We start from the raw sequence: 25,071 nt of genomic DNA, 5'->3' as shown, positions 1-25,071 counted from the left end.
CCTCTCTCAATAAGGCATGGTTAGAAGTTACATGAAATTAAAAAAAAAAAAAAACAGCCAAAGTCAGCTTTGGACCCTTTTCTCTAAATCAGCATGTCTCAACTTTGACAACTTTCAGATATTATGTACCTTAAGCTTTCTAAGGTTGAGAAATGCTGCTCCTTACACTCAGTTTTTAATTTAAAAGAAAAGTATATTTAGTTTTTACCGAAGGAGAGGCGTGCTGGAAATGTTGAAATATAATATTTGGGATGACCAAACAGAAGAAGTTCTCCAAAACTGAACTGAATGGGATCGAATTTGGTGTGCAGAGAAAACCTTGCAAAGAAAATGTAGATCTGGCTGCAGAGAAACCATTCCAGGAAGCCTGAAGATCAGGGGTGCTTAATCTTGGAAATTTTGACTTGTGGAATTTGCAGAATTCCTCAGGCAGCCTGTTTGGGGAATGCTGGTAGTTGAAGATCACAAGTTTAAAACCTGCCAAAGTTAGATACCTCTGCTGTGGATTGACCTCCGAAGGTTTCTATTCTTAGGATGGTTGCAAGATTAAGCGATTAACAAGATTAAGCAATTGCAAATAAGCAGCCCTGCCCTCTTTCTATTCAGACTGAGGCAGAAGAATGGATTTAAATTTCCTTCTTTAAAATATTCAAACAAAAAGGAATTTTCCAGAGTCCGAGTTATCTTAATCGTCCTCCCAAATGGGGTTTTTCCTTTGGAAACTCACACAAGTGCCGAGGAGCCCGCGGTGTATATTTCCATCATTGCCATCATCAGTTTGGTTAAATATGTTCACATTATAATCAGCATGAGGTGTGACTTCTGACAATGCAGCGGAAATCTAGAAACAGAAGACGTTTAATAATAAAACGTAGACATAGCCGTTCCAAGGTCCCTTCCAACTCTGATTATCTTTTATCTCTTATCTGTACGCAGTTCCAACACGCCACTTCCACGCCTTACCCGTTGCAACATTCAAATCAATGTCCCTAGTCTACACTGACAGTGGCGTTTACATTAAAGAATAATCGTATGCGTCTGCGCAGCTAGTGACGCGCACGCAGGCGCTTTCCTTGCCGTTGTCTCCGGCCATTCTTCACTCAGGAGCCGAAATTGACTCGTTCAGGTTTGACAAGGCTGTTTCAAAACGATGTCGCCCACACTTTCCGAGTTGGCTGAGCAGCGGGGTAGCCAGGAATCGCACGGTGCGTGTTTCTGGGAGGCGTTTGTGAGCTCCGATGGCTTGGCAGGGTGCAAAGTTTCTTAACTTTTGGTTTATGTTGCTCTGGGAATCGCAGAGTCAGTGGGCTCCGCTATAGTACTCCTAAATGGGCTGTTTAGGTTTCTTCTTCTTTACTTACCGTATTTAGTTACTCTGTCGGCAGCAGATTTACTAAGTGTGCTGTACTCAGAAAGTAGACTCAATTAACTTTAGTCGTTCAGATACAGTGCACTTGACAATTTGGGGGTTTTAGTCCCCCCCCCCCTAAATATCCAAAAGGGAAAGTAGATAAAGTGGGTATCGTTGAACTTGCGAACGTGAGCTAATATCTTTTGAAACCCGGATGAATTAAATTAAGAATCAAAAGTATTGATTAGCTTTTCGAAGCACTTTTGGTTAGCATCTGCATCTTTCTCGCGTTAAGTATCAGCTGAATTGGACCTCAGAAAATGATGCAACGAACCCCGAGTATTAAATCATACACGATTAAGCCGAGCTCGTGTTGACAATCAAAGGAGACCCAGCAAGAATCTAATAGTGAAACACGCGGTGAATCGGCTCCCAGGGTTCCTCTGAACTGTGTTTTGGATAAAGCTCATCCACCACCTTGTTTTGCAAACCACGTGTAATTTTTCTCTATGAACACGTGGTTCGAGCAGATCGATCTTTTGCATACAAGCGGGAGTTTTAGAGCACTTCCTCGGTTATAATTTAAGGCGATTTTCAGGCAGCGGAATGCCATCAGATTAATGATAATAAAGTTATGCTGTTTATCACATAGAAGCAAAAGAGAGGTACACATTTTGGGGTGCACTTTATGTTTTCCACTAAACTTTTGCTTATATGAAATCAAAAGTCTCACTTAAGCCAGTGCTATGTGGAATCACGTGCCTGCAGCCCAGAGTGATGCTTGCAGTACAGTTACAAAGTTCTACCACTGAATGTGTGATTTCTCCCTCTGAACTCAAATATATCATAAAGAGAAAAATCCACCCTAATTGTAGTTGTGTTGTCCACTCCATTCTTAGTTTCATACACTGATTGAACAACAGGAGTAAGACATCTTTCCCTTAAATACAGTACATCTTTCTGACTGCAGCAAGTGTTATCTGTTGGCAGCTGTGACTGCAATCCTGGGTGTACCCATGATGTCTGCACCTCTCAGGAGCTTTATGCATCTATTCTGCAAAAATCCCCAACCATGTATACTTCACCCCATCAAGTAAGGGCAGTATATTTGGTTTGTCCTTCCCAGTGACGGTACTCCTTCACCATCACACCACTGATGATTTTTGTAGGCCAGTTTTTAAAAGTAGATACTGTTGCATTCATGGTTGTTCTTTGTCAAATATCCTGGCCAAAGTGGTGCTCCAATTCTGACAAGTAATGGGGCAGAGCATATCCTCCTTGTCTTGCTTTCATTCCTACTTAAAAAAAATTTTTTTAACTAAAGCTATGGTAAATCTAGAGCAGGGGTCGCCAACCTTTTGGACCTCGGACCACCAAACTCATAATTTTAGTTCCCAGGGACCACTAACTGGTTCTGTGGGTATGGCCTAATTTGTGGGTGTGGCTTGGTAGTCATGTGACTGGCTGGACATGGTTTGTGTGTAAATATAAATATTTATATAAATATTGAATTTTTTTTATTAAAAAAGAGCAACTTTTACCCAAAATCAGGCAAAGCAGGCAGGCAGATTGAGTTGCTCACAGAATCACAGATTCATTCAGAGATCTATCTATCTGCCATCGGCTAGCTCAGTCTGTCACATAAAATTTGCTCGCAAGCAAACTCATAAAATTTGCTAGCAAGCAAACTCACAAAATTAACTCACAACACACCATGCAGGTAAATATTGAATTTTTTTATTTAAAAAAAGAGCAACTTTTACCCAAAATCAGGCAAAGCAGGCAGATTGAGCTGCTCACAGAATCATTCAATTATCTATATCTATCTATCTATCTATCTATCTATCTATCTATCTATCTATCTATCTATCTATCATCTGCCATCTGTTAGCTCAGTCTCTCAAATTTGCTTGCCATGAGTCTGCACTGAATTTGCTTTCAGGCAAAACTTTAGTCCTAAGGGAGGTTTGGCTGTACTTAAAAGCAGAGCCGAAGATCTAAAGACTAGCTGGAAAGCAAGAAATCCAACCATTTTCTGCTTCCTAGCTAATCTAAACCTCCCGGCACAGAGAACAGATGATGGTCGGAAAAAGGAAAAATAGAAATTTAGCAGACAAATTTACCGGGTAAATTTGTGAGTAGGCGGAGAGGGTTCCTGCGAGCCATGTGGGTGGCGCAGCACTTGTGTTTCTGCACAGCCTGGATTAATTGCTTTTGGCGGGGTGCTCTTGGGGTGAGATTTCTCTGCGGGCCACCAAAATTTTCTCACAGCCCACCAGTGGGCCATGGCCCACCAGTTGGCGATCACTGATCTAGACAGCATACTAAAAAGCAAAAACATCATCCTTCCAACAAAAGTGCACGTAGTCAAGGTTATGGTTTTCCCAGTTGCAATGTATGGCTGTGAAAGTTGGACCATAAGAAAGGCTGAGCACCAAAGAATTGAGGTCTTGAACTATGGTGCTGGAGAAGACTTCTGCAAGTCCCTTGGACTGCAAGGCGATCAAACTGGTCAGTCCTAGAGGAGATCAACCCTGACTTCTCTTTAGAAGGCCATATCTTGAAGATGAAACTCAAATACTTTGGCCACCTAATGAGAAGGGAAGAGGTCCTGGGAAAGAATGAGGGCAATAGAAGGAGACGACAGAGAACGAGGTGGCTGGATGGAGTCACTGAAGCAGTAGGCGTGAGCTTAAATGGACTCCAGAAAATGATAGAGGACAGGAAGGCCTGGAGGAACGTTGTCCGTGGGGTCACAATGGGTTGGACACGACTTCGCAACTAACAACAACAAAAAAAAAATATTGAGAGAATACATATGTACCTGTGATGAATTATATGTGTATTAAGCTGTTGATGTGTACAGGTAGTCTTCACTTTGTGAAGTACTGTTTATTCATTTAGCAACTGTTAATAGTTATGACCATGCTGAATGAGGAGACTTATAACTTTCTTCAAAATTGCAGCTTTCATAGAGTCCCCATGATCACTCAATTGTGATTCAACAGCTTGGCAACTGGCACCAATTGGGAAAGTTAAAGCAAGCTGGCTTCTGACAAACATTTGAGGAAGCCATCAGGAAGTTACAAGTTGTGGTCATGTAACATCATGTTTGATAATTGTGTGTGATTCACTTAATAATTGCAATAGAGACTGCTGGAGTTGCTGTTGTAAGGTCCTATCATTGTTTTGTTTTATAACTGTGTCAATTAGTGATGGAATTGCTGGTCCCAATTAACCATTATTAGGTAAGGATTCCCTGTACAGTGAATTGGCATCAGTCTTCTGACCTGATCACTAAGTGAGAAATACTGCTTTTCCCAAATGCTCTTCCACAAGCCTTCCTGCCATACCTTTAGTAGGACATTAATGCCGTTAGATGTCCTCCAGACATACTTTTCTGGAAAAAAAAAAACCTCATGTATACATTCACGGGGAAAAATATTCTAACATAAAATAGGATGGGAACATTTGTTCTTTATCATAAACTTTTCCTTCTCCAGGCTGTTTTGTTACATTCCCTATCTTATCACTCAGTCAGTTTATCTCTAGTCAGTTATTAACCTGGTGGGAAGGGAATTAATTATAAATGGCACAAAAATAAGCTTCCAGAGATGATAAAGATAAGTGTAAATGAATTTGTAAAATTTAAATAGGTTGGAAGGAAGAACACCCCTTCCTTTACAATATCAGTACCTCTTCCACTTTAAAAATGAAATGGTGGTTTTAAGATCCCACCCCGCAAGGTTTCTTGAACTTGATTTTATCCCAATGGTTCAGTAAATACTTTGGTTTAATATCCTAAAGACATCTCTTGTAGGGCTGGGGTGTTCCATTCTGTTTATGTGATAAGACTTGCGATGATATTTCAGAAAAATTTTGTAATCTTGTTTGTCAAGGCATGCAAGTCAGTCAGAAATATAAATTCTTGATTCCTTTTTTCCCCAGTTAATAACTGTCTGCAAGTAATCGCCAAAATAGAAGCAGAAATTATAGAGAAAAGCATCCAGAATATATATAATCAACAAGAAAATTGTTTTTAGAGCAATATTGTATAATAAAAACAAAAAATTCCTAAGTACCCCAAAGAAAACCTTATCATCAAACAGCAACAAAAATCCTATCCAATTGGTCTCAATTATCAATTTATCCCAAGGACTGGGAAAATAGCCAAAATAGTTTCCTGAACATTTTCAGAGTGAGAGCCCTCTCCCCCGCTTTTCGTTTTCCTCTCCTTCTCCCTTTCTCTCTCTCTCTCTCCCCCTCTCCTTCTCCGTGGGGATACTGTATACCATTTCCAGAGACAGGGACTGTGACAGAGCGGCCTGTTTCTTGGTCCACTTAGTTGATATTGCCAATTAATGGGACTCAAAGCACGGCCCTCTGCCTAATCTCATTAGCCCGAGAGATATACAATAATTGGAGATAAATAGTCCCTCAGGTAATCTGGTCTTAGGTCATGAAGAGCTTTAATGCCTTTGTAAGAGTTTGGGTTTTGATATTATTGTTTTGTTTATTATTGTGAGATGCCAAGAGCTTGCTATAAATTAGGAAGGAAGGAAGGGAGAGAAAGAAAAACATTATTTGGGAGCAAGTTGAACTCAACTCAATTTTAGGACAAAACCAACAAGCACAGATTTGGGTTGCTATTTTCTCTTGCATTTCCCTTATAGCTTAGTTGACCATAGAGAGCCACAGCCTCCTGAGCTGCCCCATACTTTTCCAGAACAAAAGATTTCCTGTCTCCTGTTAGGCTAACTGTACTGTACCATGCATGCAGCAAACAGCTGCAGCAAAGAAAAGGAAAAAAGAAACATATTGTCTATGGATTTTTCAGATTGTTCCTGGCGAGGGAGGAATGAAAGAAAAAAAAATGCAAAGCAGGAAACAGTAAGAAGTCTGTGAATTGCAAACAGTCACACAACAGGCATATAAGAGCAACCAGGGAAGTGTAACAAAAGCCTATGTCAAAACCTGAATTTCTTCAAATACAATTTCATAGGACCCATCAGATGTGCATGATTTTAAAGTACTTTAAACTTGTAGAGTAGGCAGGCATACCTGAACAAGGTTCATTTGTTTAGTAAAGTTCCGTTGTAGCCATAATGGCTCAGTGGTTAGTATGCAGTATTGCAGGCTAATTCTTCTGACTGCCAGCAGTTTTACAGTTCGATCCTGACTAGCTCAAGGTTGATTCAGGCTTCCATCCTTCCAAGGTCAGTAAAATGAGAACCCAGATTGGTGGGGGCAATATGCTGATTCTGTAAACAACTTAGAAAGGGCTGTAAAGCACTATGAAGTGTCTAAGCACTATATATGTCTAAGTGCTATGTCTTAAGTGCTATTATTTTTTTAACTTGCAATATCATTAAATGACAGCTTCTCTAATCTGGGGCTTCTTAGTTGTGCTTGAAATAATAGGTTTCTAGAGATCTGTGTGTCTCAATCTTTAAGTAAGCACCCTTTCAGAATGTAGCTAGGCCATAAGCTGCTTTTTTTTGTCCTTGTTCTAGTTGCAACAATACGGATTATTTTATTTATTTATATAACACATATATTTGCCTTGTTAAAGCAATTCAAGATGGCATGTGCACAATCCTCAATGCTTTAGAGCCTATGATTGATTGCGAGAAGAGGTGATGATTGCTTTAAATACAGATGTTTTCCAAATGTTCTCATCATGCAGTTTCCCAAAAAACCCTGAAAGAGGAGATAGAATCCATTCTGAGGGAGCACATTATGGTTTTGGATGGAGGCATGGGGACCATGATTCAGCAATATTCCTTAGGAGAAGAGGAATTTCGAGGTCAAGAATTTAAGGATCACCTGAAACCACTCAAGGGAAATAATGACCTGTTGAGCATAACTCAGCCTGATATCATCTACAAAATTCACAAGGTGAGTACAGGTTGTTCTATGAGTCTTGTACTAGAAAGGGTTTATTGATTCTTTTGACATGTATAACAACTCTTGAGAGCTACATTCATGTGCTCTACTTGGCTATTTTAAACTGTGTGAACTTAACTCCCAGAATTCTGGCTGGGGAATTCTGGGAGTTGAAGTCTAAACAGCTTAAAACTGCTGAGGTTGATAAATATTGGATAGAGCACAGTTATGGGCACTTTCCTCAGAAATGATTCTTGAGATGAGGGGCATATGAAGATGATTGCTGAGTATTGTTCAGTGAAAAAGGCAACAAAGAGTAAATTATAATGGATGGAACATTTTCACTAATTTGAATGGGACTGGATTATGCTCATATTTTGTTACTCTCACTTTTAAAAATACATTGATGAATTAATCCCTATTTTGTGATACTGTTCTATTATTTGCATCTATGATCCCCCAGAAGCCAATAAATGGCTGGAAAGCATTAAGAATATATACATTTTAGCTCAGGTTAAAAAGAAAAAGTGTAAGAAATATTAGAAAATGGGGATTTGGTGACAAGAGATTGGCTGTGATGATCTAGAATGGAGAAAGGCAAAGTGGAGGGGAGTTTTGAGGTATTTGGGTGTAGAAATTGACCAGATTTATATCCCACCTTTTATTTTGTACCTTCAAAGACAGCCTGCATAGAGTAATGCTCTTCCCTCCTATTTTCCCCATAATAACAGTCCATGAATATGGCATGAATTGGGCGGAGAGAGAGTGATTGCCCCTAGCTGATATTCATGCTTAAGGTGGGATTGGAATTTCCAATCTTTTTTTTTCTAGGCCACTATACCAAGTAGTATAAACACTATACCAAGTGGTTCCCAGTTTGGAATGCAGAGTTTTCATGTTATTTGGGGTTTCTTTATGCAGCATGAAAGTAAAGGTGCCCCTTGTTAACATTTTGACTCTGAGGCTTGACAACCTGTCCTCATTGTAATTCCCTGGTGCTTAAATGGTACTATCAAACAGGAATGGAAAGGAAATTTCTAAGAAGTTACTAGTGCTACAAAACTATTATCCAGGTCTGAGCCTTTAACATCCATGCATTGATAATATGTATCAGTGTTTTACTCCAGGATCTGTTTTTTGAAAACATTCGGTGCCTTCAGCTTTTGTGAATCACAGATACACAGATACACAAAAACACACAACATATTTACAGAAGTGACACTTGACACTTCAAGTTACACTTGAAAATATTGTTATTTTCTTAATTTTTTAAAAAGACTGGGTTACACTGAGAAATATATTCAGTCATCAGTCAATTTCACTGAAAATCTAAATTGGAAATTCTCCCTGGTAATGTTTGATTAAAATACAACAATCTGTAATTACCTTTGTCCTCATTTATTTTCTTTACTGCTGAGGGGAAAAAAATCCAAGAGTTTAAATTGAGACAGTCATATTGGAGCATCCAAATCTTAAATATAACTACATTTCTAGTACAGTATAACATGAATATGAAACAGGAATGGCTTCTTTTGCCTCTTTCAGTTATAATTTAATTGTATAATATATTGTAGAGTTTCCTCTCCTGCTGTTCAAATAATAAAAAGACATAAGCTGAGTTTGCAATTGAGAGGATTTCTAAAGCTTTTCCTCTAATCTCAAAGATGAATAACAGAACTAAAAGTGATCAGTGAAAATGTCCCATTTTACACCTAATTACTTTACCTGCAATGGTAGACAAATTGTTAATTATATGTAATCTATTCAAGAAACTAGTAGACAGTGTTTTTTGCTCATTGATAATGTAACTTTGGGCTGTATTAGAGCAGCCATCTATTCAGTAGCCATTGACTACCAGTTCTGTTTTCTGACTGTTTAATAATTTAATTACAGATGAACTTTGTTTTACTTTGCTCTTCAGCTTACTAGATTTGAGTGTATAGGTATGTCTACAGATTTCAAACAGCATCTACCGTGTTTCCCCCAAAATAAGACCCAACAGGAAAATAAGCCTTAGCATAATTTTTCTGGATGCTCTTATATAAGCTCTACCCCCAAAATAAGCTCCAGTTAAGATTGTCAGCCAGACGGATACATTTAGTACCGTATTTCACAGAAAATGAGACTTAAGTAGAAAATAAGCCTTAATCTTTTGGAGCAAAAATTAATATAAGACCCTGGAAAATAATGGTAGAGGCAACTCAAAATTATTCTTTAATTTTCAAGTATGTCCCCAACAGTAGCACTATTTAGGACGATTCCTGAAGGAAATTAAACTTTGCTCTGTAGGCCTTCTCCAAATACTCTTGTTGCTTATTGTTATTTCAAGACTAATCATAAGAGCCTTTTTTCCTAATCCTCTTCCCTCTGGAGCTAGTACTCTGTTTAAAAACACTGGTACAGACCTCATTGAGTTAAAATTCATAGTAGGGAAGGTTAGATTATACGTTCTCAAAAAATATGTTCCTTTTTCAACAAGCCCTGCCTATTGTTCCACATTTCCCATTCTCAGTTACCTGAATTTCCAAGTTTCAGTTGGAAGTATGGGCTAATAGAGTATGAGTCCTGGTGGTCAGAATGCAGTATTCAAAGCTAACTCTTCCCACAGTGTAGAGTTCGATCCTGATTGGCTCAAGGTTGACTCAGCCTTCCATCCTGCCGAGTTTGGTAAAACAAGGACCCAGATTGTAGGAGGCAATATGCTGACTTTGTAAACTGCTCAGACAGTGCTGTAAAGCACTATGTATATGCTGTAAGTCTAAGTGCTATTGCTACTGCTATTCAATTGTTCTGTTCTGCTTACAGGAATACTTGCTTTCTGGTGCTGATATCATTGAGACAAATACTTTCAGCAGCACTAAAATAGCACAAGCTGACTACAGCCTTGAACATCTGGTGAGAGTTTTGGATTTCTTCCTTATCAAGTTTGGGTTTTCCTCTGATCAGCTTTGACCAGGCTGACTGGGTGGGAATCAAGGCAACTGAGACCAATGTGTCTAGATTGTACTAGATTGGGAAGGGAGGGATGCTATAAAGCAACTTAAATATTCATGGGAAAAATATATCTTTTGTGTAAGAAGTCCATTAGGTTTGTGATAGCATGGTTTTGATTTGTTTATTTTTGATAAAATGTGATTTAGTCTTGGAAATTAGGATTGGATGAACAGGAAATAACCCATAAGGATTAACTCTGTGGCAGTAATCCATCATTCATTCGCCACTCGTGTCCCATTTAATCATTTGCCAAAAGAGCCTCATTGCAAAAACAGCAGTGCTTTGCAAGGTAGACCTTGACTTTTGAGCCCCAGATTTCTGTTGTTAAGTGAGACATTTGTTAAGTGAATTTTGCCCCATTTTACGAGTTTGCTTGCCTCAGTTGTTAAGTGAAACACTGCATTTGATGCCCTGAGGCCAAGACATTCTGGATCAAAAGCAAAAACTGGCTACAGGAGATCACGGGTTATTAAATTGAACTCAGACCAGAAACTTTTCTCTTAGGAATTATTAAAGACCAACATCCAGAAAAAGTAAAATATTTAATATTATATATTTTAACAGCTGCCAGAATAGCTTTTGCACAAAATGTTTGAAAACTCCTAATACCCCTAGCAAAGAACTAGTACAGCAAAAAATAATAGTAAGCGTTGAAATGAATATGCTCACATTAAAATAGAAAGAAAAAGAAGACTCTGAATATTTTTTAATTTGGCACAAATGGTACAATTGGATAACAAATAGAAATAAGATGTGAAAATTAATTTGTAAGAGACCTCAAGAAAATCAATTGTAGATATGTAGAATATCTAAGAATATAATTATTGATACGGATATTAATTAGTGATTGACAAATGTATATGTAATGTATTAAGATTTATAAGATAAAAACTTTTATAGATGTCAAAAATGCTGTTGAAAATATGATGATTTGAGTTGTAATGATGGAAATACAATAAAAATATATTTTAAAAAAAGAAACACTGCATTTGATAAGTTAGTAACCGGATTGGTAAATGAATCAGGATTCCCCCATTGACTTTGCTTGTCAGAAGGTCACAAAAGGTGATCAAATGATTTGGGACACAGCCACAGTCATAAATATGAGCCAGTTCCCAAGTGGCTGAATGCTGATCACATGACCATGAGGATGCTGCAATGGTTGTAAGTGTGAAAAATGGTCATAAGTCACTTTATTCAGTGCTGTTGTAACTTTGAACAATCACTAAATGAACTGTTGTAAGTCGAGGACTACGAGTACTTCCAATTCATTACTGTAAATATTTGGTCTTTCCCACTATTGTTGATGCTTGTACAATGTTGCTTTGTAGTAGGTTTATGTAAATTAATCTTTAAAATGCCATTATCTGGGTGAGGACTTTTTAGACATTCAGTTTGAATGGTGAAGATCTTGTTTTGTTAAATCATTTTTCTTTGCCTTGAAAAAAAAGCAAACAGATGCCATATCGGCAGTGATAGATGTTTGCATCTTTGCAAGACTCTGCCACCTTTCATATCCTGTTGTCTGATCTGAATAGCAGACAAGGCATGAGTGTTTTTTTAATGAATCATCTCCAGAAGGCTGTTTTTAATCCTGTCTTGTGTTTTTCGCTGACATCATTTTCCAGATCCTTGAGATAAATACGTTTGTAACAGTGCTGTTTTGGAGGTGATGGTGAATTATAGAAGTGGTTCCGTGGAGAGGGGTTTTTCCATGGACTATAGGAGGCGTGGTTTCGCTTGTTGCCTGTATCCCGTGGATAGGATTTCGCTTATTTGCGCAGCCCGGTTTCTGGTATGCCATGGCCTGGTGCCAGTCCACGAACCGGGTATTGGGGACCCCTGTTAAATGTATAATCCATGGGTTTTCAAATTCTCGGCTTCTTCTAATGCGGCCAAGAAGCAGCTTTTTTTCCGCCTTCTATTTTCAAGTATCTTTGATTTGGCTTACTTATCCAACTATGTCAGAAATATGTATGTTGTAGAGCGGCGGAATAACCTGAGGCAAACTCGGAGCGAACTTCAGCTGTTACTTTATTGAAACAATAAAGGGTTGCCGTGGCTGCCGCGCTAACAAGGCAGCCAGCTGGCGGACAACAGCTGATGCCGTTTGACAGCTCCCTTTTATAGCCAGCTGTCAAACGGCATCAGCCAATAGGAACGGTCCGTGTTCCCACTGGAAACACGGACCGAGTGAAGACTTCGGCTTAGTCTATTGCGAACGCCACAATGTAAATCTCATTTTGGCTTAATGCAGTATGTAAACCCTTCTTTGCAGTGGTGAGATTCAACATTTTTTACTATTGGTTCTGTGGCCGTGGCTTGGTGGGCATGGCATGGTTTGGTGGCGTGGCTTGGTGGACATGGCAGGGGAAGGATACTGTACGATCACCATTCCCTCCCCACTCCTGGGGAAGGTTACTGCAAAATCCCCATTCCCTCTCCACCCCGCTAACCTGCTTTCCAGCTCCATTCTCCTGTACTGGGCAACAAAAGAAGACCCAGTCGATCTGTTGGGACTCGGGAGACAGAGAATAGATGTGGGCGGGGCCAGTCAGAGGTGGTATTTGCCGGTTCTCCAAACTACTCAAAATTTCTGCTACCGGTTCTCCAGAACTGGTCAAAACCTGCTGAATACCGCCTCTGCTTCTTTGCCCATGTCCTGTCCTCACCCAACTTGATTCATTTCAGAAGTAGAAATTCCTAAGTATGTAAAAAAAAAATGTTTACAGTGAACTGGCATAATCTCTGTTACATTTCATTGTGGCTTCAGTGTGTTTTGGGCCTCAGATTAATTCTTGCCAGTTGGTCCTTTAGAAACAATCTGAAGATTGTTAAAGATAGGTGATAGTATTAGGAGCCTCTGTACAAGATCTTTTGACTGCAGAAGTATCATGGAGGGTTCAGTGCAATGAAAATGAAGATTAGTGCTTTTTTTGGTATCTATCTACCATTTACCCCCAATCTCTTATAGGCTTATCGGTTAAATAAAACATCAGCCCAGATAGCTCGAAAAGCAGCTGATGATGTTACTGCAGAGTCGGGTGAGTAACTTGACACGCTGATATGCATTTGTATCATGAGTTATCTAGGCTTGCAAATGTGGTTTTGGCTAAGGTTTAAGTCACCATCTTACAATTGTCCCTCAATGAAGAGTGAAAAACACATATAAGTCATTGGAGCAGTGTTACCTAATTTGTTGTCCATCTGGAATTTTGAGATACAATTACCTGAATTTTAGCAGTACTTTTTGATTTTTGTATTTTTACCAGTAACCATTTTAAGTAGTTCTTGATATTTTGAGTCTGCCTTTCTTTATTATTTTTATGCCAAGCTGAATGTTCTAAGGTCCAAGTTCTGATGGCTTTTAGTATTGTGGGAAACAATAAATGCAGTTTGTGGAGCAAAGCTGTAATATGATCATAAGATGGTTATTCTATTCTGGACCAATTGAAGCTCTTTAATGCCAGCTCCATGTAGAGAGCATTGCAGTAATCTACTCAGAAGGTGATCAAAGCATGAAGGAAGATGTGTAATTCTGCGCAACACAAAGTTGTGCAAAGGTCAGGGTGCTATCTGTTCTTCAAACAGGAGCTGTGAGTCTAGGAGAACTTCTCAATTGTTTATTGATCCTATGCAACCCTACCTAGCATTAAAGATGGCAAATCATCAACTCTAAAGCCACTCTCTCTTGCTAGATTAACCTGAAGTCTGTTCTTCCCCATTCAGACCCCCACATGTTTGCTATGAGTATAGAGCAGCGGTCCCCAACCTTTCCATCTTGGCAGCCCAATGGGGAGCAGAGGGAATGGTTTTGTGGGAGGGCATCTACCGTTTGTGCAAATGGAGCTTTGTGCCTGAGCCCAAGTACCATTGCTCACGCAAATGGAACTGCTCACCTGTCATTTGCGTGGTACGATTCCAAATGAGCCATGGTCTGGCTGTGGGCCATGGCCTGGGGATTGGGAACCTGTGGTGTAGTCCATAGAGATACATTGCTGCTATGAGAGAAAATCATACTAGAAATATTGACTTTGGCCAAAACCACCCTTAGTAATTTGGAATGGGAACAATATCAGAATCGGTGAAGTCTTAACACAAAGTAAGTAGGATCTCCATGTTTAAGTGTGAAGTCAACATTTTCTTTTATGTTTTTCCTGCCTTTGGGCTTTTCTTCTTAAAATGGTGACATTTGGGCTTTTTTTCTTAAAATGGTGCTAAGTTTGTTTTAGGATTATGCTGTTTTTTTCAAAGGCTTCCTATTGCAAAAATGGTAGGAAATCAAAAATTTGGCAGTACCATTTTAACAGCTAAAAGAAAACTCAGTGGCCATTTGTAATTCTGGGGTCACAGTTTGTCCATACCTATCTTTGGTGTTCACTTCAGGATTTTGTTCATTTATATCCTAAAACAATGGTCATTATTATTAATTAGTGTATGAAGATCAATAGAAGCAGACTTGTACACTCTACAAGATATTTTTTGGCAGAAAGGATCATAGAGCCTCGGTGGCGCAGTGGTTAGAGTGCAGAACTGCAAACTACTTCTGCTGACAGCCAGCTGCCTGCAATTTGGCAGATCGAATCCCACCCGGCTCAAAGTTGACTCAGCCTTCCATTCTTCTGAGGTGGGTAAAATGAGGACCCAGATTGTTGGGAGCAATATGCTGACTCTGTAAAACTGCTTAGAGAAGGCTGTAAAGCACTATAAAGTGGTATATAAGTTTAAGTGCTATTGCTATTGCTATCATCTAATCTCTGGAAGGGAGTCATGGTTTTTCATTACTACATATAAATGAAGACCATAAGATCGGATATAGTCTATTATTTTGCATTTCTTTGTCTTACAATCCAAAGCTTGTCATTTAAATATTATCCTTTTCTCCTTTGTTAAGGTAGTAAAAGATACGTTGCTGGGGCGATGGGCCCCACAAACAAGACCCTTTCTGTTTCCCCATCAGTGGAAAGTCCTGATTATCGGAATGTTAGTAAGTATTTCCATTGATAATCTTAAAACTGAAAATGATTATTAATTTGGCTTTATCTGCTTCTGTCAGTTTAGTTCTAATTGCAGTTCTGCCATATTGACTCAAAACATTCAATAGTTCTAAATATTTTCTCACTTTGAAATTTTATTTCATGTTTGGCTACAGTTAATAAGTTAATACTGATAAATTAAAAGAGCCTCAGGTTTTTTTTTAAATAGTTAAGCAAAAATTTAGTAATATCTGATAGCCCATCTGATGCTAGCAATCTCATGTATTACCTCAAACAATAAGGAATTACAATGCAGGTTTAATTAGAAGCTGAAATGGAAAAGTACAGTTTTCATTGTTGTAACTATTTGTTGCTCTGTTTTAGCTTTTGATGAATTGGTAGATGCCTACACTGAACAAGCCAAAGGTCTTTTAGATGGTGGGGCAGATATCATGCTGGTGGAAACCATATTTGATACAGCCAATGCTAAGGTGAGGTTTTAAGTAGAATCTTGGAAGTTTGTAATTATAATGCCCATTTCCAATAATATGTGAAAATGAAGTCATTGCATAGACTAATCAGGCTATGTTGGCAGATATCCTTTTATTTGCTATAAAATAAAAGGTTGGCTTTTTTTTAAGGGCAATTGAAAATTTGAGTACTGCTGCCCTATGGTTTATGACAGGGCTGTCAAACGTGCGGCCCACAGACCAGATGCGTCAAACGTTGGCCACGCCCATGCCTGGTTTAGCGAAGGGGGAAAAAGTCCCAATATGTCATGTGACACCATCGTGACAACACAAGTTTGACACCCCTGGTTTATAACATTCGCAATTCAGATTTGGAAATCTGTGTCAGGTGATTTTTAAAAATGTACTTTTCCCTTAAGTAAAGAGAAGTTTTCGAAATGAAACAAGAAAAAGGGACACAGTAATCTTTATCTGGAATTCTTGTACGAAGTCAAGATAGTATAGTGAAGCAAATAGAGCCAAACCTGAATCTTTAGTCTAGTTTGCCTAAGAGATAAAGTTTATAACATGGATCATTCCTTGACTTCTCTCTCTGAGCCTTGAAAATCTCTGTGAAGTTCATACTGCAGCCTGACTGAAGCTTTAATATGGGTTTAAAATAAAGTTTGCGAAATATTGCATTTTTAAAAAATGTGTACCAATGTTTTCCGCATTGTGCTCAGTTGAGGTGAGGTCTTATTAAGGCATCTTACCTGATTCAGTTTCTGTATGGACTCTCAGGGTCTATTTTGTAATAAATCCTGCAATAGATGACACAGGTCAGCATGTTTCTTGTGGTTACAAATGTCCAGCAGGCTCCACTGTGGTTTGCATACTTTTCTTGACTCTCCGTATGCATGCTTTGGAGCAGGGTTGAGCTATACACTTTCATTAGTAGTAATTTGTTCCCTTTCTCTTCCATATTTATGAAATGAGAATTTCCTAGAGTAAAGGATTAATTTACTGTGATATTTTCATTGGGCAGGCAGCTCTCTTTGCTCTCCAAAAGTTATTTGAAGAAGAATATGAACCAAGACCCTTGTTTGTGAGTATATTTTAATTAAACTTAGAATTATCCAGTTCTTCTGAAAAAGATTACATTTCCTTTTTTCTGCAGTAGTTAATATAATCAAGAACACTGTGTTTTGGAAACCTCAGATATTCTGTGTTAGCATGCTCTTTCCAATATGTGCTTTATAATCATATTATATGATAATAAATAAATGACCTGCCATACACAGCAGTCTGAAAATGTCCCCTCAATAATATAACCAGTGTGCCAAATAATAAGAATCTTGCCTGGCCTCCTAATTATTGTCCCTTGGAAGACGCCAACCTTGAATCCGAGTAATTTTCACACTAAGTTATGGCTTCATTAGCTGATAAAGCTGAATTGTGGGCTCAGCAACTGTAATACGTGGCATATTTTGTCTGTTTTACATGTTCAAAAATATGTTAATTCCTCCCCGGAGTCTCTGCATACTAAAAATACAAATAAATAATAATATTGCTCAGTGTGCAATTCTGTGCTCTAACTCAGAGGGTAGCTGCTGCTGAGTCTTGGAATGCCCTCTCTTCTCCCCACCTGCTGCCTTTATGTTTGCTGTTTTAAATGTGCTGAGGTTCAGCTGGGAACTTCAATAGCAGCTGAAAGCTTCCTAAATCTTATTGATAGTTTCCTGTTCCCCACTGCTCCATACAGATAGCAGGCAGCACCTCCTTCTGCCTAGAGCAGCCAGACTGCCTGGTACAAGAGTGGGTAGTTGGATGTTTTGATGAGATAGTTACATCCCATCTGTCCTTGACTGACCAATGTGCTGCTGGAGAGGATTGCAATAGAGCCCAATAAGTTGTCTTCTGCACCTTGTGACCTGAAGCTGGGAGATGATAATCCCAGCAGGGAACATCTGTCATTGACTAAAGGAAGGATATGTATTTAACACATATATTCTCCACGGGCTCTTGGCACTTGATCCCCCCAAATTATTTGGCTGACATGAGGGCATTTGTTGCACGGAAAGCAAGGAAAACCAATCATTTTGCTTTTATAAGCTTGTGGTATTTTTAGGGCACAATGGGTAGGCTGAATAGAGAAGAATTTGATATGTACAATAATTTAGAGGATAGTCTGTTGAACTGATATTGCTGCTACTTTTGGTTCTGCTATATGTTATTGTTTCCATAGAGACCTTAAGTGACTTTGTGTTGGTTTTTTTTTTTTTTTTTTGGTAGTGAACATATATACTGTATGCCAGATTAGAAATATAACCCTAATTAAAAAAGGCTTACAATGTTCAGAAGAAATGTCAAGCTTCATAAGGCAGAATAAAAGACAGATGGGAAGAACTTATTCTCATACTGCTATAGAAAATGGACTTTTTAATTAAAAAAAATCCCTATTTGAGCAAAATCATTAAAATTCGATTGGGTTTTAAGTATTGAATACAGATACAAAATTTATTCTGCTGTGCTTTCTGGGTAGAGTGGCCCTCTCCAGGCAGTTCCCCTTAAAGGGAACTGAAGCTTCAGCCCAGGGGGAACTGGGGTTTGTGGGTATTGTAGTCCCCCAATACACAGAAGGGATCTGGATATTGTGGTCCCCAAATGCATGGAAGGGATTTGACGAAAGATGGGATGTGGGAAAAAAGTCACTCATTTCCAATTGTGTGGCAAGTCGGATGTTTTCCACAGAAGCATTAAAGTTAAATTCACTTTAGCATCTATTATTGCACTGTTTTTAACATTGTTGCTTTGCCTTCCCCCCTACTCTTCTCCTTGTGGTCTACAGGTATCAGGAACCATTGTCGATAAAAGTGGCCGTACTCTTTCTGGGCAGACTGGGGAAGCATTTGTCATCAGCATATCTCACAGCCAGCCACTTTGGTGAGAAAACAGACACCCTGGATATGCTTTACAATAAGCGTTGCAATAGATTCTATAACCATTTTGCTAAAAGAGATTCCGCAAGGAGCTTGCAGTTGTTAATTGCTGCTGTTGCTCAGATTATCCACAGTCTAACACCACTGGCTGTTTTCAGAGAAATCATTAATTTCAAAGAATTCATTTCTCCATAGGAAAATGCAGATGATAACCTGGAGAAATCAAATCCTGCCAGGCCTCTCTCTTAGTATGGTTTCTTGACAGCTGGAAAGGGTGCTGACACACACACACACACACACACACACACACACACACACACATCAAATTGTCTCATAAGTGCTCAGGGTCAATATATCCATTTTCTATCCACTTGTGTAATCTTGATTTGCTTGCTCATTTTCTTCCCTACAGTTTGTGCATTGGATATGATTCCAAACAGACCTGCACTTTTCCTCCTCCAGTTTGTGCTTGAAGCTTGAAAACAGTTAATAAATACCGCCAAGCAGATGAGTACTTTAGGTTTATTAGCTGAAGAAATTAGAACAGCTGCTTTGTTTGTCCCTGGTTGACAAAATTTGTCACATCTGGCAAAGTTTGGAAATGCTTGACGTGAAGCTCTACTGCAGTTAATTCATCTCATTACACAGATGCAGTGCAGCAGTTACAGGCTGAAGTCAGTTCTGCTCTTCCTCTCTGTTTTTGTGTCTTGGGGAAATGACTGATCAAAAAGGAAAAAGCAAGAAGAAATAGAAAATCTGTAAAGGATGGTCAACAAATGAGGCTGGTAGGAAAAATAGATGAAATGCATCTATTGGGGCAAAGAACCTAAAGTGAAAAGGGAGCTCTGATTGGGAGTTAAAAAGTGTAAAAAGCTTATAAATCAGACATGACTTAACAGAATTAAATGGAAACAATTTGTTTATGGATTGATAAGGAAGGCATCTTTGGCCCTACTTTATACTGGCTACAGGTCTTGTTGAATTATGGGTAAGATAGATATCCTGGGGTGGGATTCTACCGGTTCGGGTTAACTGGTAGCTCTAAGGATCAGCTGGGAGCAAACAGGTTCGGTTTGCTCCAACCATCAGCTGTTGGGCCCACCCACCCGGGCCTTAGGCGGTGCTTTATATCCTGTTTTTCAAGTTCAGCTGATTCACATAGCACAGTGGATTGCTGCGCATCAGCTGTTAAACACACAGGGATTGCTGGAGAAGGTCAGTAGTAGCAAGTGCTCTGCACGCACTCAAAGCATGCGCTCGCCGAATGGGTTGTTACACCAGTTGAATTGCACCCTTGTATATATCTAATTTTATTTATACTATTTGAATGACTGGCAGCCATATACCCTTGCTATATTGCCTATTCTATCATTACATGCCTTTGTGAAGCAGTGCAGAGGTCATTGATCTTTTATACAATTAATTGGTGCCTGCCAATTTTATAATTATCCCAGTTTGTTTTGAAAATGTTAGCGACATAGATCATGTAGAAAAAAAAGTAAATGTGGAATCTATGCATATATTGAAGGATACATAATCAACTGCATACAAAAAAGGAGGCATCTCTGATCAAACAGCATGTTTCAAAAAATGCTGAAGTGAGCAGCAGAAGATTTGCAAGGTACAAAGCTAAACATCCAATTTTTCTGTAGATTTGAATACAGCTGTTTATAGATTCTGAATGAGAAAAAGTAACCACAACAAGTGAAGAGATTTGGACAGCTTTCTAACTATTACTTTGTAAAAGCTGGGTGGCATCCTTTGCAAGAACAAACAACTTTGTAATATTTCCTCTAGCCAGTTAAGAGTCTGTTCTTTCTTTTGAATGTGTTCCCTCATTTTTACTTGCAAAACTCTTCTAGCTCAGATTTGAAATACTCTTATATCCCCCTGGGTATGATTTCATGTTTGAGATTTCTCAGTACCGTTCAAGTCTGAGGTCAATGAACACTGTTGAAAAACCATTACCTTTTCTGTTATATATAGTTCATGGTTGATTGAAAGTATGTATCAGATTGTTGTCTTGCTAAAATCTGATCTCTTTTCAGCTTTAGGGTCTTTTTACCGACCATGGAATAATAATTTCTAGGATATATTGAATCTATTCTGCTATTCTTATTATACTCTTGGGCTGCTATAGATATCCAGTGCATATTAGCATGTTCCTTGTGTTTAACTATTTGTCTTGTTATTGTGACAGCTGTCCTAGGTAGATTATTGGTCAGGTGGTCCTTGCTTAACAACACCTGGGACTAGCAATTTCATTGCTAAGCAGCATGGTTGTTACGTGAGACATCACATAATCATGATGTGAGATTTTACTGTCAGCTTCTCCATCTTTGGAAGCAGGCTGTGAAGTGCGCAAATAGAAATCACATGACTGACAAAACACTACAATAGTCATTAAAAAGCTGTTGGTTGCAAATTGCCTGAATCTTGATCACCTGAGTGCCAGGACGTTCCTAATTACAACAACTGGTTGTAAAGTTACTTGTTCAGCACCATGGTAACTCTGAATGGTTGCAGCATAGGACAGTTCAGTGAAGACTAGCTGTTTGGTGGTATTTATACTGTGGATAATTTCTCTACAGCTAAGCTTCTCAGTAGGCTATTTGCAGTGAATTGTGAGTTCTTGTTTAGCAGAGCTCATACAACCTTCATTGCTGACTGAATCAAAGATTACTGCTTCTTAGCACAAATAATCTCTGCTTAATCAAAGATTGATTGAATCAAAGATTGCATAAACTTCCCCATGGATTATAAAAAATGTAAGAAATCTATGAGATAGCTTTAGTTTACAAACTATTAGGAGAGTGTCCATTGATAGGACTGTCAATTTAAACATTTTTTCAGAAGTTAATAGCGACTGTAATATTTTTAGAAGATGCAGTATTACAATGGAATACATCTCTTACCTTTTGCACTGCTGTGAGCAGAGAACTATTATGTATCAATAGGGCCACGGACCCCCCTTTTTTTTAATGAAAAACTTCACCAGCAGTCTTAACTGCAATCTCTCTGAATCTTCCTTCTGTAAGTAAGTTCTCTCAATAGCAGCCTGCTGAGAGATTGTTAAAGCTTAATCTGAACTGGAGGTGCAGGGAATCACTGCCTCATAAGAATTGAAGCCGTAAAAAAAGAAGAAGAAAAAAAAGAAAAGAACTGAAGCCGTAAATTCAATTTTACTTATTTTCACATGAGGGAAAGCTTTACTCTCATCTTTTCTTCAGGCATCCTAAAATCTCTGACCCTGCTTGTGCTTTTTATCATCAGAGAGGATTATTGCTTTCCTTTTGTTTTTATAGCATTTTAAAGAATCGTGCTCCTTGGTAAGGTGAAGGAGATGTTCTATATTATATCTATATTATTTTATTCTTTTTATTGTTTTATATGGCATTTTTATATTTTTGTAAGCCACCTTGAGTCACCATGTATGAGTAGGTGGCAATATAAAATTTCTGAATATGTAGGTAACTTCTCAGGTAGTCAAAATTAGTTTGTTGGAATAAATCGTATTTGATCATTTAGGGTAGCTCTTTCTCCAACTGACACTTCAATTCCCAGAATTCCAAGTAGTACTCATGCTGAGTGGGGAACTATGGGAGTTGACACCCCATCTTTGGAGGACTTCTAGGTAGAGACAGGTGGGCAAGGTATTTTCTTGTGAGGGGGCATATTTCTCCTGATCAGCTCCTTGAAGTAGCAGAGGAATTGCAGCTGCTCCGTTTTCTCTGGTAGAAGTGATAGTTGGGCATGTATAACCATGCCCAGAAAACCTCAGGAGGCCATTGAAACAACTACAGGGAGCCTTCAGTTGCAGTTGACATATGTGAATCCAAAGCTTGGTGGAGGCTTATCTTCTACAGGCTTGTTTTTGTTATTAGTTCAATGAGATTCTCACCTTTATTCCTGACTAGTTACTAAATTAGCTTTCTGCATGAAGCATCTCTGGCAACCCCAGCAAGCAGCTGCTGCCTAGGAAGCTAATCACTGATGACGTTAATCTTTCTTATTCTAACTACTTATTTAAAAGATTTATATGGCTGCCTTTCTTAAGCAACTTTTTCTAGCTTTGGAATTTGAAATGGCAAAATACAGTTGAATTGGGAAGTTTATACGAGATTTCACTCTCTGTCCCTGCTCTCCTCATGCGTCTTTGGTTTTAATGTTTGTTTTTACCTTTTTATATTTTAGCTTTTATGTAAATAAATAAATGATAGAGTTGACACTATTGGAAGATCTGTTATTTTCAGAATGTTCCCTATTTGAAATTGATTTTTTTACTAATCTACTATCTGCAGAAGTAGTAGCATTTGTATTATCTCCTACTGTATATTATTTTTGTATCACTCCTCTGAAAGGCACTCAAAGTGGTTTGTAGAAATAATTAGATTCCCATAAAGCAAATAATAAAGCAATGAGGTTGCAATAATTAATCAAAATATTTGGATACTGCAAAATTCCATCTGGTCCCAAAATATTCCCATTTATGTAAATCTCATCTAGATTCTTGAATTAGGTGTCACTGGTTTTAGTCCACACAATGCTTTTTACATACCATACTATGTATTTCTACACCTAGATCCCATTCCAGTAGAAAATCAATGGTTTACCACATTTATGCCTGAAGAAAAATTTGATCACAAGATGCTTAAATGGTAATGAGCAAGTGTCCTTTTGCTGGATGAGTTCAAAACAATCATCTGTTAGGGGTGCTTTAAACTGAATTTTTGCATAGACAAGGAGTTGGTCACATTTTCCTAAATGACTACTTCCAAATGTATGATTTTGTGATTAAAACAAACTTGGTTTTATTGGATTCTCTTTTATATTTGCAGCATTGGATTAAACTGTGCTTTGGGGGCAGTTGAAATGAGACCTTTCATTGAAGCAATAGGAAAATGTACAACTAGTTACATCATTTGTTATCCCAATGCAGGTATGCGTAGATCTGTCTGAATTCATCCCTTTCACAACAGTTGAAACAATAGGTGTTATGAAAGCATGTACCGGTGCCATTATCAGCATTAAATGAATTACTATGCTGAATAGCTTGTCAACCTGTCAGAGGTGAACCATTTTTGAAATTTGGTGTGAATGGACTTTCTTTGTTAGGTGCTTGTTTTTTCAAACAAATGTTTCATTGTTTGGTGTCTTACCATGTGACAGATGAGCAGTGACCATTAAAATTAAGTGGCTTTAGTCTATGGCAAAATGGGCATACTTAAATGAAGTCAGAGGCTTGAAATCGTAAATGTGGTATGCAGATCCTTCCAGTTTTAGATTTGTGGCCAAATGTTTTTCTTTGAGATAAAATTGTGAATAAACTTTTGACAAAACTAAATTGTTTCTTTTACGAAAAATGGTTTTTGCTTTGTCAACTTGTGCTAAGTTTGCTGTTACTTTACTATGAAGCAAAAACTTTCATAAGAGAGTTGCCTTCAGATAATTCAAATGTTTACAGGATTTTTGTTCAAAAATGTTACAGTGTTACATTTTCTTTCCATTTATAAATGTAAAAGATTTATAGAATTGAATGTATTTTTTAGGTCTTCCTAACACCTTTGGTGGTTATGATGAAACGCCTCAGGTGACTGGCAAGCACATTAAGGTAAGACTATTTTTTGGTGAGATTTTTTTATTATAGAAAAAATGATTTGTATGTTGCTGTGAGCTGTGTTCTTACAGAGTTCAGTTGTATAATAGTTTAATGGTAAAAGCTGTGGGCATCTGTTGGACAGTGTTGGGTTTCAGAATTGATTGTGTTTTAGACACCAGATTTTCTGAAGTTTCACTGGCAACTGAGGCTGGCATTTTCGGTTGCAAGATGGTCTGCATAGCAGATCACAGACACCTGAGCAGGAAGTGATCGATCTATAGCCAAGCTAGTTTCCAATTGATAGATGGTGAGGGCTGGTCTCTAATTGGTTCTTAGTTTGTGCCTGATCCTCATTGATTATTTTGGATATAATGGTTCCTGATTGGCCCTTTTTTCATTCTAGCTTCTGATTGTTCATTTTCTGATAACTGATTGCTTCCTAGTTCATGCCGAGTTCTGAGTGCTTACTCTAAGTGGCTGGTACTAACTGGGTGTACATCTAGGCAGCTTTCTGATTTGCCCATTTTTGGAAATTGATTTTTGGTTGGTTCTGCTTTTGCACAGGCTTGTATTGGTCATTTCCTCAATTGAATTGAAGCTGTGGGCAGAGTTTATCTTATTTGTTGGTTGTGGACCCTGTGATCTTGTTGTAGCCCAGGACAGATAACCAAGCTTTGCAAAAGAGTGAATTTCCTATGGCTTCAATTATGGACGAATCAACCTACTATAGTTATAAAGACAGAAGTAAGTCAGTCTTTGCTTCTAAAGATGCCAATTACTTCTGGAAAAGAAGTGCCAAACTGAAGATAGCTCTGTTGAGCGTGGAGATAATGACTTTGGCAGAATAAATAGCCACTAAATGTACGGATTCTTCACA

General features: G+C 38.4%; 1 protein-coding gene across 1 annotated transcript in view; it reads left to right on the top strand.

Moving 5' to 3' along the window:
* Positions 1 to 1,053: 1,053 nt before the first annotated feature.
* Positions 1,054 to 25,071, top strand: part of MTR (5-methyltetrahydrofolate-homocysteine methyltransferase) — a 73,277-nt gene continuing 49,259 nt past the window's right edge. Inside the window, exons 1-10 of the mRNA XM_026705227.2 lie at positions 1,054 to 1,205; positions 7,038 to 7,249; positions 10,043 to 10,132; positions 13,206 to 13,275; positions 15,126 to 15,218; positions 15,592 to 15,698; positions 16,702 to 16,761; positions 18,505 to 18,599; positions 23,434 to 23,534; positions 24,145 to 24,206. Of these exons, the coding sequence (XP_026561012.2) occupies positions 1,151 to 1,205; positions 7,038 to 7,249; positions 10,043 to 10,132; positions 13,206 to 13,275; positions 15,126 to 15,218; positions 15,592 to 15,698; positions 16,702 to 16,761; positions 18,505 to 18,599; positions 23,434 to 23,534; positions 24,145 to 24,206 (945 nt within the window). The 5' untranslated portion in view covers positions 1,054 to 1,150. The remainder of the gene's footprint in view (positions 1,206 to 7,037; positions 7,250 to 10,042; positions 10,133 to 13,205; positions 13,276 to 15,125; positions 15,219 to 15,591; positions 15,699 to 16,701; positions 16,762 to 18,504; positions 18,600 to 23,433; positions 23,535 to 24,144; positions 24,207 to 25,071) is intronic.

Source organism: Pseudonaja textilis, chromosome 1, assembly GCF_049901715.1.
Source record: "Pseudonaja textilis isolate UNSWEBS1 chromosome 1, rPseTex1.2, whole genome shotgun sequence".
NCBI lineage: Eukaryota > Metazoa > Chordata > Lepidosauria > Squamata > Elapidae > Pseudonaja > Pseudonaja textilis.
Note: the sequence above shows the minus strand (reverse complement) of the source record. Positions and strands in the feature narration are given on the sequence as shown.